Source organism: Apaloderma vittatum, unplaced genomic scaffold (genome assembly GCF_000703405.1).
Source record: "Apaloderma vittatum isolate BGI_N311 unplaced genomic scaffold, ASM70340v1 scaffold19124, whole genome shotgun sequence".
Lineage (NCBI taxonomy): Eukaryota > Metazoa > Chordata > Aves > Trogoniformes > Trogonidae > Apaloderma > Apaloderma vittatum.
The window spans coordinates 10,494-24,244 of NW_009713437.1; the positions used below are offsets into that span (position 1 = coordinate 10,494).

General features: G+C 39.3%; 1 protein-coding gene across 1 annotated transcript in view; it reads left to right on the forward strand.

Moving 5' to 3' along the window:
* Positions 1–1,176: 1,176 nt before the first annotated feature.
* The window catches only part of GRHL2 (grainyhead-like 2 (Drosophila)), a gene marked incomplete at both ends in the record, with an annotated part of 28,834 nt that continues 16,259 nt past the window's right edge, over positions 1,177–13,751 (forward strand). The window contains 6 exons of the mRNA XM_009868393.1: positions 1,177–1,366; positions 4,304–4,371; positions 5,952–6,336; positions 9,135–9,187; positions 9,627–9,629; positions 12,863–13,016. Coding sequence (XP_009866695.1) covers positions 1,177–1,366; positions 4,304–4,371; positions 5,952–6,336; positions 9,135–9,187; positions 9,627–9,629; positions 12,863–13,016 — 853 coding nt within the window. The remainder of the gene's footprint in view (positions 1,367–4,303; positions 4,372–5,951; positions 6,337–9,134; positions 9,188–9,626; positions 9,630–12,862; positions 13,017–13,751) is intronic.

Here is a 13,751-nt window from a genome sequence, read left to right on the forward strand (position 1 = left end):
CCCTGCTTCTGAAATCAAATGAAAGGCTTGGCTGCACAGTGTTTGAATGCCACTCTCTGTGCGGCAGCAGCAGTTAGGTAGGTTTGGTTTGTGAAGCTGGCACCGCTGCAGGTAGGCGAGAGCGAAAAGAAGAGACTGAAAAATGAACAGTTTTTTTGTAAGAGATAGCAAGTAATATGTTAGGAAGGTCACTACTAGTTTTGCCAGTTAAGTCAGTATACTAAGCTGTCTTTGCAACTTTCAAATCGGTAAGGTGTAATGTGTTAAAAATTTCATTGTGATTCTTGTAACTTGAGCCGCAATTCTTGACAGAGCGCTTGTGACTAGCACTAAGCAGCACACCCGCCTCGCTCCACTATTTCCCTGCCTAATCTGTTTGCCTACTATTTGTGTAATAGGAATGCAACTTTTTTTTTTTTAATGTAGCTCTTTTATCTATTAGTTTATTGAACAATTTACAAAAGCAGGTGCTACTGTCTTCATTTATGTTTCTGTTAGACTGGCAATTTCAGCCATAGCTGTGATGTAGCAACTTCTCTTATGATTTACGTGGACATTGGTTAGTTTGTGCCACTTTCAGGCTGGAGGAAACTGCTCTGCTGCAAATCTCACTAATGGTCTTGTGTGTATTGCCATAGATCTGTAACTAGGTGGGTGGAGTGATAAAGTGTGAACTGAGGCCGAATATATTGATGACTTCTGCTCCATCCACTGGACCCATTACTCATGTCCTGTTACAGAAAACCTCTCTGAAATTACAGATAAATTATGTTCCAAAAGCAGAGAAAAGCTCAGTTATAAGGTGTACCCAGTCTTTAATACTAAACTATTTTTCCCTAATCAAATGCACACCTAGCAAAAATATTGGGGCAAAATGTTCTTATATTGTTGCTTCCTTTTTTTTTCCCAAGTAGTTGAAAATATTTTAATAGCTCTGTCTGTATATTAGTAAAAATACATTTGAATTGTATCAAAAGATCTGCACACATTTAATTTTTTTTGTTAAGTGCTAAAGATCCCTTATACTGATAAATACTTATGTCACCAAGTTTAATACAGAAATGCTTGCTTGATGTAATCATATCATTTTCATTGAGCTATGTAATATTCTTTAACATGCCTTGTGAATAAAGTAATCCCTTCTGGATCACTATTTTATTCTTCCTGTCTATGCAGTAACAAGCGACTTGTGGCCTTAGTGCCAAATGACACTTCATTCAACACCAGACGAGCCTACACCAGCGAAGATGAAGCCTGGAAGTCGTATTTGGAGAATCCCCTAACAGCAGCTACCAAGGCTATGATGAGCATAAATGGTGATGAGGACAGTGCTGCTGCTCTTGGCCTATTGTATGACTATTATAAAGTAGGTAACTCCATCGTTATTCCTCCCTGCTGTACTGGCAGGGAACTGCTCTAAGAGGCATCAGAAGAGCCAGTTCTCAAAGACAGAAGTCACTGCAGCTTGTTTTCTCTCTGATACTTGCATCAAGAACCCTTTCTGTTTTAGGAAGCCTGTCTGAGGCTGTTTTGACAAAATCTGAATTCCCCTATTAAATTTGCAGTGATGATGCATTTTTGAGCATAGCATAGCATTCTTCCTCTTCCCTTAAAAGAGTATTAGATGAATTAGCCCCCTTTTGATTTGTGCTCAGATACTTGCAGTATTCTTTGAAAAGTGCAAAAAGGGAGGTGTTGTCCATCTGTAGGTTTGTCTGCTTTTGTGGTTCATTCCACACACGTTTTAGTTTGCTCTTTAACTGGAGTATCTCTCATCTGACAGTTTCCCACGTTATTTGTATGTGTGTAACAATTGCAGTAGGCTGTGTACAGACATACAGTGAGGCCTAGCCCTTGCACTGCAAGTTTGCAATCTAAATAGAAAGGTGGAGGATAGAAACGGAGCTGGACACAGACAGAGATCTAAGCCAGTTTGCAGGAGAACTCCTGACACACAGTTTCAGTTTGTCGGGTTCTAAGCCCAGGGCTTTACCTACCATTTCAATACCAAACTCTTTCTCTCATGTATTTTGTAATGTGTAAGTAGAACTATGTTCAAGATTTCTGCAGAGGAGAGTCCTACAGGGTGCATCTCTTTGTAATGCAGAATTTTCACCCTGAAACCTGGCCCGACTCTTTCGTACTCTGCAAACAGAATCAGTGTTACCTACTAAGCACTAAAGTATGAAATTGTTCATTTCACTTCAACTGTCTCAGAACTACTGAAGCTACCTGTGCTAGAATTGGACAGATGAACATCCGTGAAAGCCATCAGAACAGTGCCAGCTCCCCTTGTAATTCACAAAGAAGTAGGAGGAATGGAAATCTAAAATTAAAAAACGTTGCTTTTAGTATTTATTAGTATAAATGCTTTTAGAGAATGGGCTGCTCTTTCAGTTTCTGCTGCGATCATTAAATGAGTGTTCAGGAGAAGGGGTTGGAGGGAAGATGCCATATACCAACTGTATGGTTAAATATTCTTTTAATTACTTTACTGATTATGCTTCAGGAGATATTCCATGCTTTCATGTGTTGTTGTCTGTAGAGAAAAGCTTTTCCCAAAATGAAAGAAGAAAGGTCCTTTTCTCCACTTGACAGAGTCTGTGAAGTTAATGTGAATTCAAAAAATTCAGGATGTGTATGAACATCTGGAATGTTGGTTTTTTTTGTCTTAGTGATACCTTTTTATGTAGCAGTTCATTAATCTGCTGGATTTTGTAAAAAAACCCCAAACAATGGAGAACAGCCCTTTTCTTTCTCAAAACTGTGTTACAAGAGACATGTCTGTCCCTTATTCCAGGCAGTTGCAAAAGACTTGGAGTTCAGGTGGAATAAACTGTGTTAATCTCAAAGCCATTTCCAGTACTCAGTCGTAATTCTTTCTGTCTTAAACTGGGAGAAAATGATAACTCTTGTTGATGCTTTCAAACAGGAATTTAAAACCTCACTCTAATGTAGAAGTGTAGAGGAGGACCAGACTCTCTTGAATTGCCGTTATTTATCATCGAGCTCATTTGTTCTGACATGCTGGGTAATTTTTTAAGTACTTTTTCCAGTCAATGGGAATTATTTTTTTTCCCCTTCTCCTTTTTGTTGTAGAGAAATTTACCTAAACATAGACCCTCCTTCGGGGATAAATATATGATCTTAACAAGGGAATAAATGTGCAAATTGTGGCTTGGATCGCTCTTCTAAAATATATGGAAGAGGGGTTTTAACCAGCAGGATGCTTAATAGGGAAGGAGAATGTCCCTAAGAGAAGGAAAGGCTCTGGCTAACGCTGTCTGACTTCGCTGCTGTTTTGCAGATATAGCTGATGTTAACCTTGGCTACTGTAGTGCACATAATTGTTGTTTTTCCTCTGAATTCAGATATTTTCCTGACATTTCTTTGAAATATTTAAAGATAAGAGGCACAGCTGAAGCTCATTCTTAGATGTATTGTTCCTCTTTACTCCTGAGTTAGCTGCTGTGATGGGGTGAATATACCTGCTTTTGTAAAAAATCAGAAGTTTTAGCTCCCAAATTGCTGGATCAGTAACAAAAGAAAAATATGGTTATGGCAGCAACTTTGCCCTTGGTGATTTTGTATCTATGCTGGTGTCAGGAAACTGGTATGTGGGAAGACAAATCTTTTAAGTTACTTGGTGTCAATTCTGAGTCTGTTGAGGGGCCAGATTTGACTGGATTTTTGCTTCCTATGGCTGTTGATGCACTCAGCAAAGCAGAAGTCAGTGTTCTCTGATGGCATGCTAGCATGCCCTGACCTGTCCCCACGCTAGGAAAGGACCCACAGACTTCCTCAAGGTAACAAATCCTGCACGCTCCGAAGTGCTCTGTAGCAGGAAGATCTAGTTGGCATATGTGGTTAATAAATTGAAAACCCTTTTTTCTCCATGGGTCTCCAAAGGGTCTCCATGCAGAATGCATCCAAGCATCATGTCTTCCTTCTCATCTTTTATTAATCAGTGAAAAGTGTGTTTGTGTTTGGAAATAAAAGCTTTGATTTTGCGATAGTTTGGCCTAGCTCGATATTCCAAAGATAACAACATGTAGAAGAGTGCTTTGCTCCAGACTGATGTGCCCAAGAACTAGAAAACAAAACAAAATCCCTATGTTTTTTTCCCTTCAGAAGTTATCTGTCTGTTCACAGTTGGTCTCCCAAAGAAAAACAGCTCCTGGCATCTATGAACTAGCCAACACCGATACGGTTACATTTTTCTAGTTGTTGCAGTAGAGCAGTCTGAAGCTGCAAATAACTGACAGTTGCATTTACCTGACCCCATGCCTGGTGTTGTTCTCAGGTTCCCAGAGATAAAAGGCTGTTGTCTGTTAACAAAGTGAGTGATAATCAAGAAGACCAAGATAAAAGGTACAGTATTATTCAAAATCATACACCCAGCTTCTAGCAGTGTTGATCAGTTGTGAACTGAAGGAACTATGATAGCCTGAGGGTTTATGGTTTTCTTCCAAAAGATAAAAGAATGAAGACTGTTTTGGGAAGCAAACTTTACTCCTTTTAATTTTTAATTTATTAGAAAAAATTGAACAGTATTATTAAATGTGCAATTTGCAAAGTATCAGAACATTTCTTGATTTATGGGGGTTTTTTGTTGTTTTGCTGCTGCTGGGATTAGTAAAATCAGATTATATTGACAGTTGGCTGTTGGTTCTTTTTCTTCCAATTTTTGTCTTCTAGAGCAAAAAGGGAGTTGTTTGGCCTCGGTAACCTGTTTTATACAGTTTTATTCAACATAACTTAGGGTCTGCCCAGAAGCAAATAAAGTAACTCAAAGTCATTCACTCAAAATGTTTTTCTCACTCCTCTCAGATTTCAGCCTTCCTCTGTAGGCTAAAAGTGACTTGAAGAGTCAGAGGAAGCTGACTCCTGCCTTTATTAAGACTTGTGTACTAGAGAGAGTGTATGTTTATGTAGAAAGAACCAAGTTTTTATGTATAAGAAAGTATTTTAATGTAAAATAGGTACAAGAGTTACAGTAGTGGGTAGAAGCTACACAAGGTTTATTTCAATGTAGCTCGTCTGAGACAGCCTTAGGTGGTCTTCATTAGCTGTGAGAGGTGAAAGTTCAAACAGGTAGTATTATAAATTCACTGCTCCAAAACAGAATGTGAATTATTTTTTGAGGGACAGTTTTTCATCTGCGAACACTAGAGAAATTCCTAAGTTGAATGTAATTGACAAAACTGGCCTTCGGTGGAAAGCCAAGAGAAAGGAACTGTAATGTCAGAATGTATCTGCTGGGTTGAAAACAAAGCAGTTTGTTACACCTACTGAAAGTTTTATGGGTTAACAACAATTTTGTGTCAGTGCTACTACTATCAGCAATCAGATTGCTTTCAACAGCAGCTGTGGGTAGATGTGGGAATGCTGCTGTAGGTTACCCTGCAGCCGCTTTAGTTACTGCTCTACTCTGATACAGTGATTCCTGGGCTTGCTCTATCAGTAAAGCACTGGTACCAAAGCTGTTACACAAACTGTAGTGGCCTGTCAGCAGCCTGAAAGAGCAGGCATCAGTGTATGAATTTTCCTGTTGATATTCTGCCTATTTCACATGCAAATTATGTACTGTGAGTAACCCATACCTCGCCTTACTCTTTATGCTTATTTTATGCCTAAAGGCGGTTGCACTGGTGGATTGATTTTGCATCCAAATTATAAGCCAAGGCAAGAGCAACCCTGGATGCCCAGAATTTATTGTGACAAGTCATACTGATTATAGGTCAAACCAAATGTATTTTCAAGAGCTCTGGACCTCTCTGCTCGCCTCATGATGTCTTTTCTCTAGTATTTGTTAATATACTCCATCTTATGGCAATAGCTTATCAGAGTTGAACAATCTCCTTCTTTGCCATCTAAGAACATTAAGCTATTTAAGGAGGAGATTTACTCTATCAGGACAGTTCATAACATTTTTTGGTTTTGTCTCACAGAAATTGTCTTAATACCACAGAAGCTCAGAGTAATTTAAGTGCGGGAGAGAACCGCGTGCAAGTCCTGAAGACGGTGCCGGTTAACCTTTCCTTGAACCAAGATCCTTTGGAGTCGTCCAAAAGGGAATACAACACAAACGTGTCTGGGAGCTCAACGCCCATCACGGGGACTGGAGTGACTGTGGTTAAAGCAGAGGAGTTCACCCCTGTTTTTTTGACGCCACAAGCACACTATACAAGAGGAGAAAATGAAGAGCACAGAGGGGTTATCTTTGAACCGTATGAAGTGTCCAACATTGCTCCCCACACAAATTATCTCAAAGATGACCAGCGTAGTACTCCGGACAGTACATACAGTGACACCTTCAAAGATGGAGGAACAGAAGTAAGTTTTTCACCTCAAATTAGCATGTAAGAACTCAATAAAAGCTGTAAACAAGATAAGGAGATTTGAGCTTGTAAGCAAGATAAGATTTGAGTGTCCGCAAGAGCCATTAGGAGAACAGTGATGCTTGTTTCAACAAATTCATCTCTGATCCTGGCTGTGTTTCTGTCAGTTTATGCTCTGCTTGCAGGGGAGCATCATTTCAGAAGACAGTTTTCAGATTGTTTGTTGGAAACTCAGAATAATACAAACCAATCTTTTGTCTTCTGGGATATTGTATCAAGTAGAGGATAGCTGCTATTCTGAAAGATTTATTTTCCCTTAGGGAGATCTGCCTTCAGACCTGTTAGTAGCAGTAAGGAATAGCAGCCACTTTGTAACAGGGAAATTCTTAATGTTCTTCCGAAAGTGTGAGTGAGCAGTGTCAATCTCTGCTGCTAGATAAACCCATGTAATGTATTCAAAAGCTCTTAGACTAAGCTTTACTCTGCAGCGTGGGCAAGTGAGAAAAGGCAGTAGAATTAGGTGACCAAAGGGGAACGGAGAAGGGGAATGGAGAAGTTAATAAGCAGGGAAAGACTTGGGTGTGCCTGTGTGTGGGGGAATGAGGAGGACAAGGAACTACTTTGTAACTATTTTCAAGTTATGCTAAGACAAAGTACTTACACAGTCGGCTTTCATGTGGTGAGTACCCTCTGGCTGCTTTTGCCTGCTGCAGAGTAATGCAAACAAGCCAGAAATGTGGAAAGGTAAAAAATACATAAAGCTGACTACCTCTGCAAATAATTAGAGGTACTAGGTAGTAAAACTCTCCTTGGATTTTTCTCCTCCAGCTCTATGAAACTGTAACAAAAGGACCAGGCAAACTAAGGCTGAGTTCCTCTGGCTGAATATCTAAGAAATTAGCTGTGTGTTTGTGTATGTGTATTGTAGAAAAGTAAATTGTCTCCACACGAGCATCATAAATCAGTGTGTCTGGAAGTGAAATCCATTTTCAGATATAGAACACATTTAGGTCAACTAAATGAATAATTAATGAAGAGGCTTAGCTTGCTGTTGAAAAATCAGTAAGATCAAACCTTGGATTAGAAACACTGTTCTTGATTATCAAATCATAGAATTTCAGCTATTTTGTACTGGAAAATGGCTTTTTATGGGAGTACCCATGGCTTTCCTTGGTGTAGGATAACTGGGTGATTCCATTACGTTGGAATGCAGCTGTGTGCTGTTGTGTAAGGACAGCTGGGGAGAACTTAAGGTAAAATGTCAAAACATACCAAAAGAGAAACTTGTGCTAAATTGGTGTTTAAAGTAGGAATATTTACTAGTAGGAGTATTTACTAGTTTTCCTGTTCACTTGGTGAGAATGGCTGGATTTGGCTGCAGCAGTTTGCTCTAATACCTGCTGAAATTTTAAATTACAAATAAATACTTGAAAATTGTTTCAAAATATTTATTGAGTGACTTAGTTCTGCTATACCGAGGGAATGCTACATTTTTATAGATCCCAGTGGTAGCAGACATTTCAGTCAATCACTTGCCATGTTCTTTGGATCAAATTTTAGCAATTATATGTATACACCTTTCTCATCTCTTCCCTGTTCTTATTTAGCTGTGATTAATTTTTTAGTCCTTTATAGTTTAAACAAAATTTTTTGAGGATAGGCAACTAAATTGAATGATTTTGACAATGTCAGCATCTAGCATTCATGTAAAACATAACTAGTATGTTAGTATGAGACCATCTCTATTGTAATACCCTTCAGATGTTAGATTTCTTAGCCTCATGGAACCTTGACTTTTGATCTTCAGGAAATATTCCTAACTGATACATGGTACCTTTGGGCTCAACTAGTGTCCAACTGGATACTTATTGGGGTACAGTTGTGCATAAGATAAAATTAAAAACTATTTTCAAAATTGCCTGACTTGACAATTCTGGAAACAAAGCAGCTTTTAATTGCTAACTGGTGATCACAAAATAAATCCTGGAGATTGAATGTGATGATCCATCAGTGATTTGGAGAGACATTGGCAAAACATGCTTCAGGAAAAAGGCAAGCCAAGAAGCAGCAGCGGGGCTTTTACAATAGAATGTGAATGGGTTTATTTCCTTGGGAAGACAGAGTACAAATCCTTGCTTAGTCTACGCAAAAAGATTCCATATTTTCAGAATTCCACCTCTTGATGGCTGGTTTTTTTTGATGTATGTGATTTCATTTTTTCAAGAGTGACTGTAGATCTCCTTTTGTCTGATAAAGTGTGTGTTTCTCTCAAACAGAATCTTATATTGAAAGTAAAATACTTTCTTAGCCTGTGTCCTCACTGAAAATAGACAGTATAGCAATCTAAATTTTTGTCATGTTTCATCGTAGGTCTTAAGGACAGCTGACCACACATATTGATAAATAAAGCAAAACAAAACAAAAAGTGAAATCTCTAGGACAACTATGATTTCATTTGAAAATCTACTTGTCTTTGAGATGAGCTTCATTCTTGCAGGCTTGTTTTAGAATCTGTTAATTCTTAACCAAGGATTTTAATGGCAAAAGATGTTTTTCACCTACATTCCTGTAGCAGTTAGGTTGTGAAAACTCTAAAAGTGTGACACAAATGAATAATCTCTGTCGAATCTAGTGTAAAGACCATATAGAATCCACTGCAATTTTTAAAGATTTTGAGTTTTAAATGATTGATGGTTTCTTCTGAGAAATCCTTAAATAAACATAATTCTACTTTTGCTGATATTTGCATTTGGTTCTACCAAGTTATATCTGATAGTTGTTTTTATTTTTCAGAAGTATCGCAGTGTGTCAGTGGGGGCTGAAGAATATATTTATGAACAAACAAGGTATGGCAGAAGCTTTGAAATGTGTTGACTGACATCACTTAGGAATGTATCGAGGAGAGGCTGCCTTCCCACCCTTCCTTTCATCACCCTGGGGCTGCTGCAGGGCTCCCTTGACGTTGTCCAGCTTCACTCTCCCCTTTTTCTCCTGTGCACATTAGCTTTCATATCTGGCCAGTTTATGTCTTCATCTGTTACTCTCCATCAGCATTGCTTTAAGTTAATAGCTCCTCTGAAGTCCCCTGGACATACACAAGATAAAGCTGTTAAGTCCTCCAGGGAACAGGGCACAGCTTTGACAGCGAGGTCACGGAAGATCTTCCCCACCGTTCAGGATGGCAGGATGCAGAGGTCAGATGTCCAGGATGGTTGAACTGACCTCACCAATATTATGCAATTCCCATCTTTATTTTTCCCCTCTGTTTTTTCTACTTACTCCTAGTAGGTGTTCTGGGAAAACCTCTTGTCTATTTGCACTGCTTGTTGTGGTACTTCATGTTTACCTGTAAAATAATATAAACAAATTATCTATTACAAACCATGTAAAAATGTAAAAATGCCAAAATTTTTTAAAAAACTTTCAAAACTTGAAGTTTGAAAGGAATAGCGCCCTTCCTAACCACAGGAAAGTGCATATGCAGAATGGGCAAACACTGCAGTCACTTTAACTAACAGAGACTGAACAGTGAAGTATATAAGTTGATGATGCATTTTTATGCATGTAAATATTTCTTTTATATCTGAGAGTTTGCTCTCACTTTAGAAACAGGAACATGCTTACATATTTTTTCTGGAGTAGGCATCAGACTGTTTCTGTAGTGGAGATGCCTTACAGCTTGATCTTTTTTTCTGAGGGGTATTGAAACAATCATTAACTGCAGTGAGCTCAGAACTGAGTTGTTGTGTAGGCAATACCTATGAAACAGGTATTTAGCAAAGATTGCTGACTTACTACACTAGATAAAATTGAATCCTGAAGCACAAGTATAGTTAACAATTCTCAGACGTTAAGTCTTTCATGCTGTGGCCCAGGTCCTTGTTAGAACGAAACCTTCAAACGTGCATTAAGAACAAAGTACATCTTTCCTGGGAGTTGCCTCAAAGTGATAGGTGCCAGGAAAACTTCAGTTTGAAAAAAAGAAGTGATTAGTGTGGAAGTAATTGGAAGCCTGATAGAAGATCCCTTAATAACTACACAGGGCTTTAGTTAAAACTTGTGTTGAGATTTAGAATGGTATTATAATCATTTGACTGACTGCAGGAGGTTTTCAGGGTAATAGTAATGCTCCTGCTACAGGGCACTCTGCCAGCTGGGAACAAAAAGAAGATTCCCAAGTGGTACCACACAGAGACTGCAAAATTGGCCAGGTGCAGCATGTCTGGGACTTATATTTTTTGACGTCTTTCTGAAACATGCAGAATGCCAGGAAACAGAAGACCAGACTGTGGCAGACCGTAGGCAGTTCTGTTAAGACACTGTGCATCTGGCTTTGGTTCGTCCTAAGCCCTTCTCAGCACACGTCCTTGTTAGACCTTCTGTCTGGTGGTTTTGAGACCTTCTGGGAGGTTTTGAGGTGCATCTCCCAGGACCCTCAGTATGCTTTGGTACACGTCACGCAGTGGTCTGGCAGCCCACAACCTGCAGTCATAGAATCATAGAAACATCAAGGTTGGAAAGGACCCTAAGGTCACTAAGTCCAACCTACAGCCCTACACCACTCTAACACTAAACCATCTCCTGAAGTGCCACATCCAGCTATTTTTTAACCATGTCCAGGGAAGGTGACTCTACTCCCTCCCTCGGCAACCAATTCCAATGCTTCACCACTCCTTCAGTGAAGAAGTTTTTCCTAATATCCCTTCGTGTGACACTAAATCGGAGGATGTGCCCCCCCCACTAATGGTTGTCAGTCCCTGGGGTAAGGATATGCAGCGGGATGGATGCTCAGTCTGCAGCACGGGTGACTCTCCTCTCCCTGCCTGCTCAGATAGGGAGGGATAGGGGCGTACCGCTTCGCAATGTTGCCAGAGCCTCTGTTCCCCTTGCACGTGGGACAAACGGGCTGTAGCGGCGCCCACCACAGTGGGACCGCAGTCCCCTTCATGCTGCCCTCCTGCTGTGTGCAAGAGCCTTTGTGGCAGCAGCAATTGTGCTCTTGGGAAGCGTTGGTACTGCCATCCGTGGGTTGGATGAGCGTGGGTTGGTATTTGCTTTTTACCTTAGGATTACTTTGATTTGTAGCTTTTAAGCAACTAGGAAAATGACTGGATTTCCGTTTATAAGCTATGAAACACTTAGAAATTGTCTTCGCTGATTGAATGATTGATGCTAAACTAAATGTCTGAAACTTCTTCATTTGGATGGAAAGACAGTGGCTTCTTCATTTGGATGGAAAGACAGGATTTTCTTTTTCATCTATCTTCTCTTCAAGTGAAGATTTAAATATTCATGTATTTTAGTGGGTGTTTTTTGGATAGTTAAAAATGTTTTTGTCTTCCCCTTATTTCCATATTGCTATGGCAGTGTTATTTGCTTGAACTAGGAAGTTGAGGATACACTGTTTTTTTGAACCAACATATTTGTCCTTTTGGTTCTACTCCAGCACTGCTTAAATACTTCCCTGAATTAAGACCTTTGTGAAAAAGCTTCTCCCCATATCTCCAATTTGTGAGGATGTCCTGCAAGTGACTCCTTGCATTAAGCTTTCTGTGGTAGCCAAATGCAGTTTGAAGAGATTTATCTTGCAAGGTTAACATTATTTTTCATTCAAGAGAATGTGAAGAGCTGCAGGCACCTTTTTTATTGGATTATGGTTCAAGCCTGTTATTGGAGGAGGCAGCTGGAAGAGGCTCTCTGAGAACTGTGTTCAGCTAACAGTTCACTAGTTAGTGGAGCTTTAACTTTTTGTGGTTTGAGAGCTGCTTCAAGGGTAGAAAGTTTTCCTGTGAAGGAGAATCTTTTCTAAAATCTGACTTCCAACACAAGGGCCTACTCTTTTTCTCCAATTTTTGACTTTTTCTAAGGGAGTCTACTTGACTGCAGACACAACTAAATGTAGGTGCATTGTTCTGTCTGATTCATTTTGAAAAGAAGACCTTGATTATATGTTGTCTTTAAACAAATGAACCTACTATCCCTTCTGGTTGTGCTCTCTCTTTGTCCTGTGCTAAAAGTAGCAGCTGGACTTTCCATTCTCCATGTCCATCTTTTGCCATAAGTTTTCTTATGCCTTTTAAAATTTTTATTATTTATGTTTCTGTCTGGTGGGAGCTGTTGTTTTTCATTTCTCTTTCTGTGACTCTTTGAGATTTGAATGTCTGTGGAAGTAGCTCATTTCCTGCAAATCATACTGAATTTTCTCCTCATATTTAGTGCACTCACTGTGGGATATGTAGTCTTGTATTTCATGATGCTTCTTTTCAGAGAAAGTAAAGATGTAGTCTTTGATCCAAGAGACCTACAGTCCAGATAGTTTAACCCTTGGTTGTGAGATCTTATGAACTTAAAAAAACCCCAAGGCATTTTAAAATACCTGTGTGACCTTTCCCTAGAATTTTACTATTAGCTTCTTACACCTTGCTTATAGAATGCATGAAATATGTAATAAATGAGGATAAAGAGAAAAGGAGAAATTAATGGGAATTTTGTTGGTGTTTTTCTCCCTGTCTTTTCAACAGCACTTTTCAGTATACACTAGAAGCTACCAAATCTCTGCGTCAAAAGCAAGGGGAGGGGCCCATGACCTACTTGAACAAAGGACAGTTCTATGCCATCACCTTGAGCGAGACGGGTGACAACAAATGTTTCCGGCATCCCATCAGCAAAGTCAGGGTATAGTTCGATTTCTTTCCTAGATAGGAATGGACCTTTGCAGTTAAATGTAGTTGTCATTGATTGGTTTTTAATTTTGTTTTCTTTTGAGAGAGGACAGAGCAAACTTACTTTTAGGCCCAGTGTAAAGGTAGGGGAGTAAAAGTGATGGTGGTCTCAAATATTCTGGGGTCTAGCTTTTTCAAAGCATGATCTTATGAGCTGATTATATACATATCTGCCTCGGTTTATGTTTTGGCAGAATGGTATTTGCACAGATACTGCACTTGACATTGGTGAACCTATCATTGCCATGATTAATGAAAAAAATCAGAGAACTTTTGCATCTACTATGTAAGTCCATCTTTACTCAGTTGTGCATTTCAGTCACTGCTTTGCAGAGCATTTCAGGTAAATTGTGAAGAGTTAAAGCCATCCTGCATGACAAAAAAATTTTAAATCATTTACATCGTGTAAGTGTGAGCTTTCACTTGATATTCACCCAGAAGTATGACAAAATGGATAATTTGCATCTTAAATTCCATGGGTAGAACTGGAGCTTGGTTATTCAGCAACATCTGCCTGATGAATAGTGCTCCTGATTTCCCTGGTAATGTTTTTGAGTAAGCAAATCCTAACTCAGTAACCTTGGAATGAGCAATGAGCCTCAGAGTTGCTGCCCTGCACATTTCACCCTGAAGCTGGAAGGGCTGCATATGTATGAGGCTGCAAAAGTGTTTCTATCCAAATAAATGA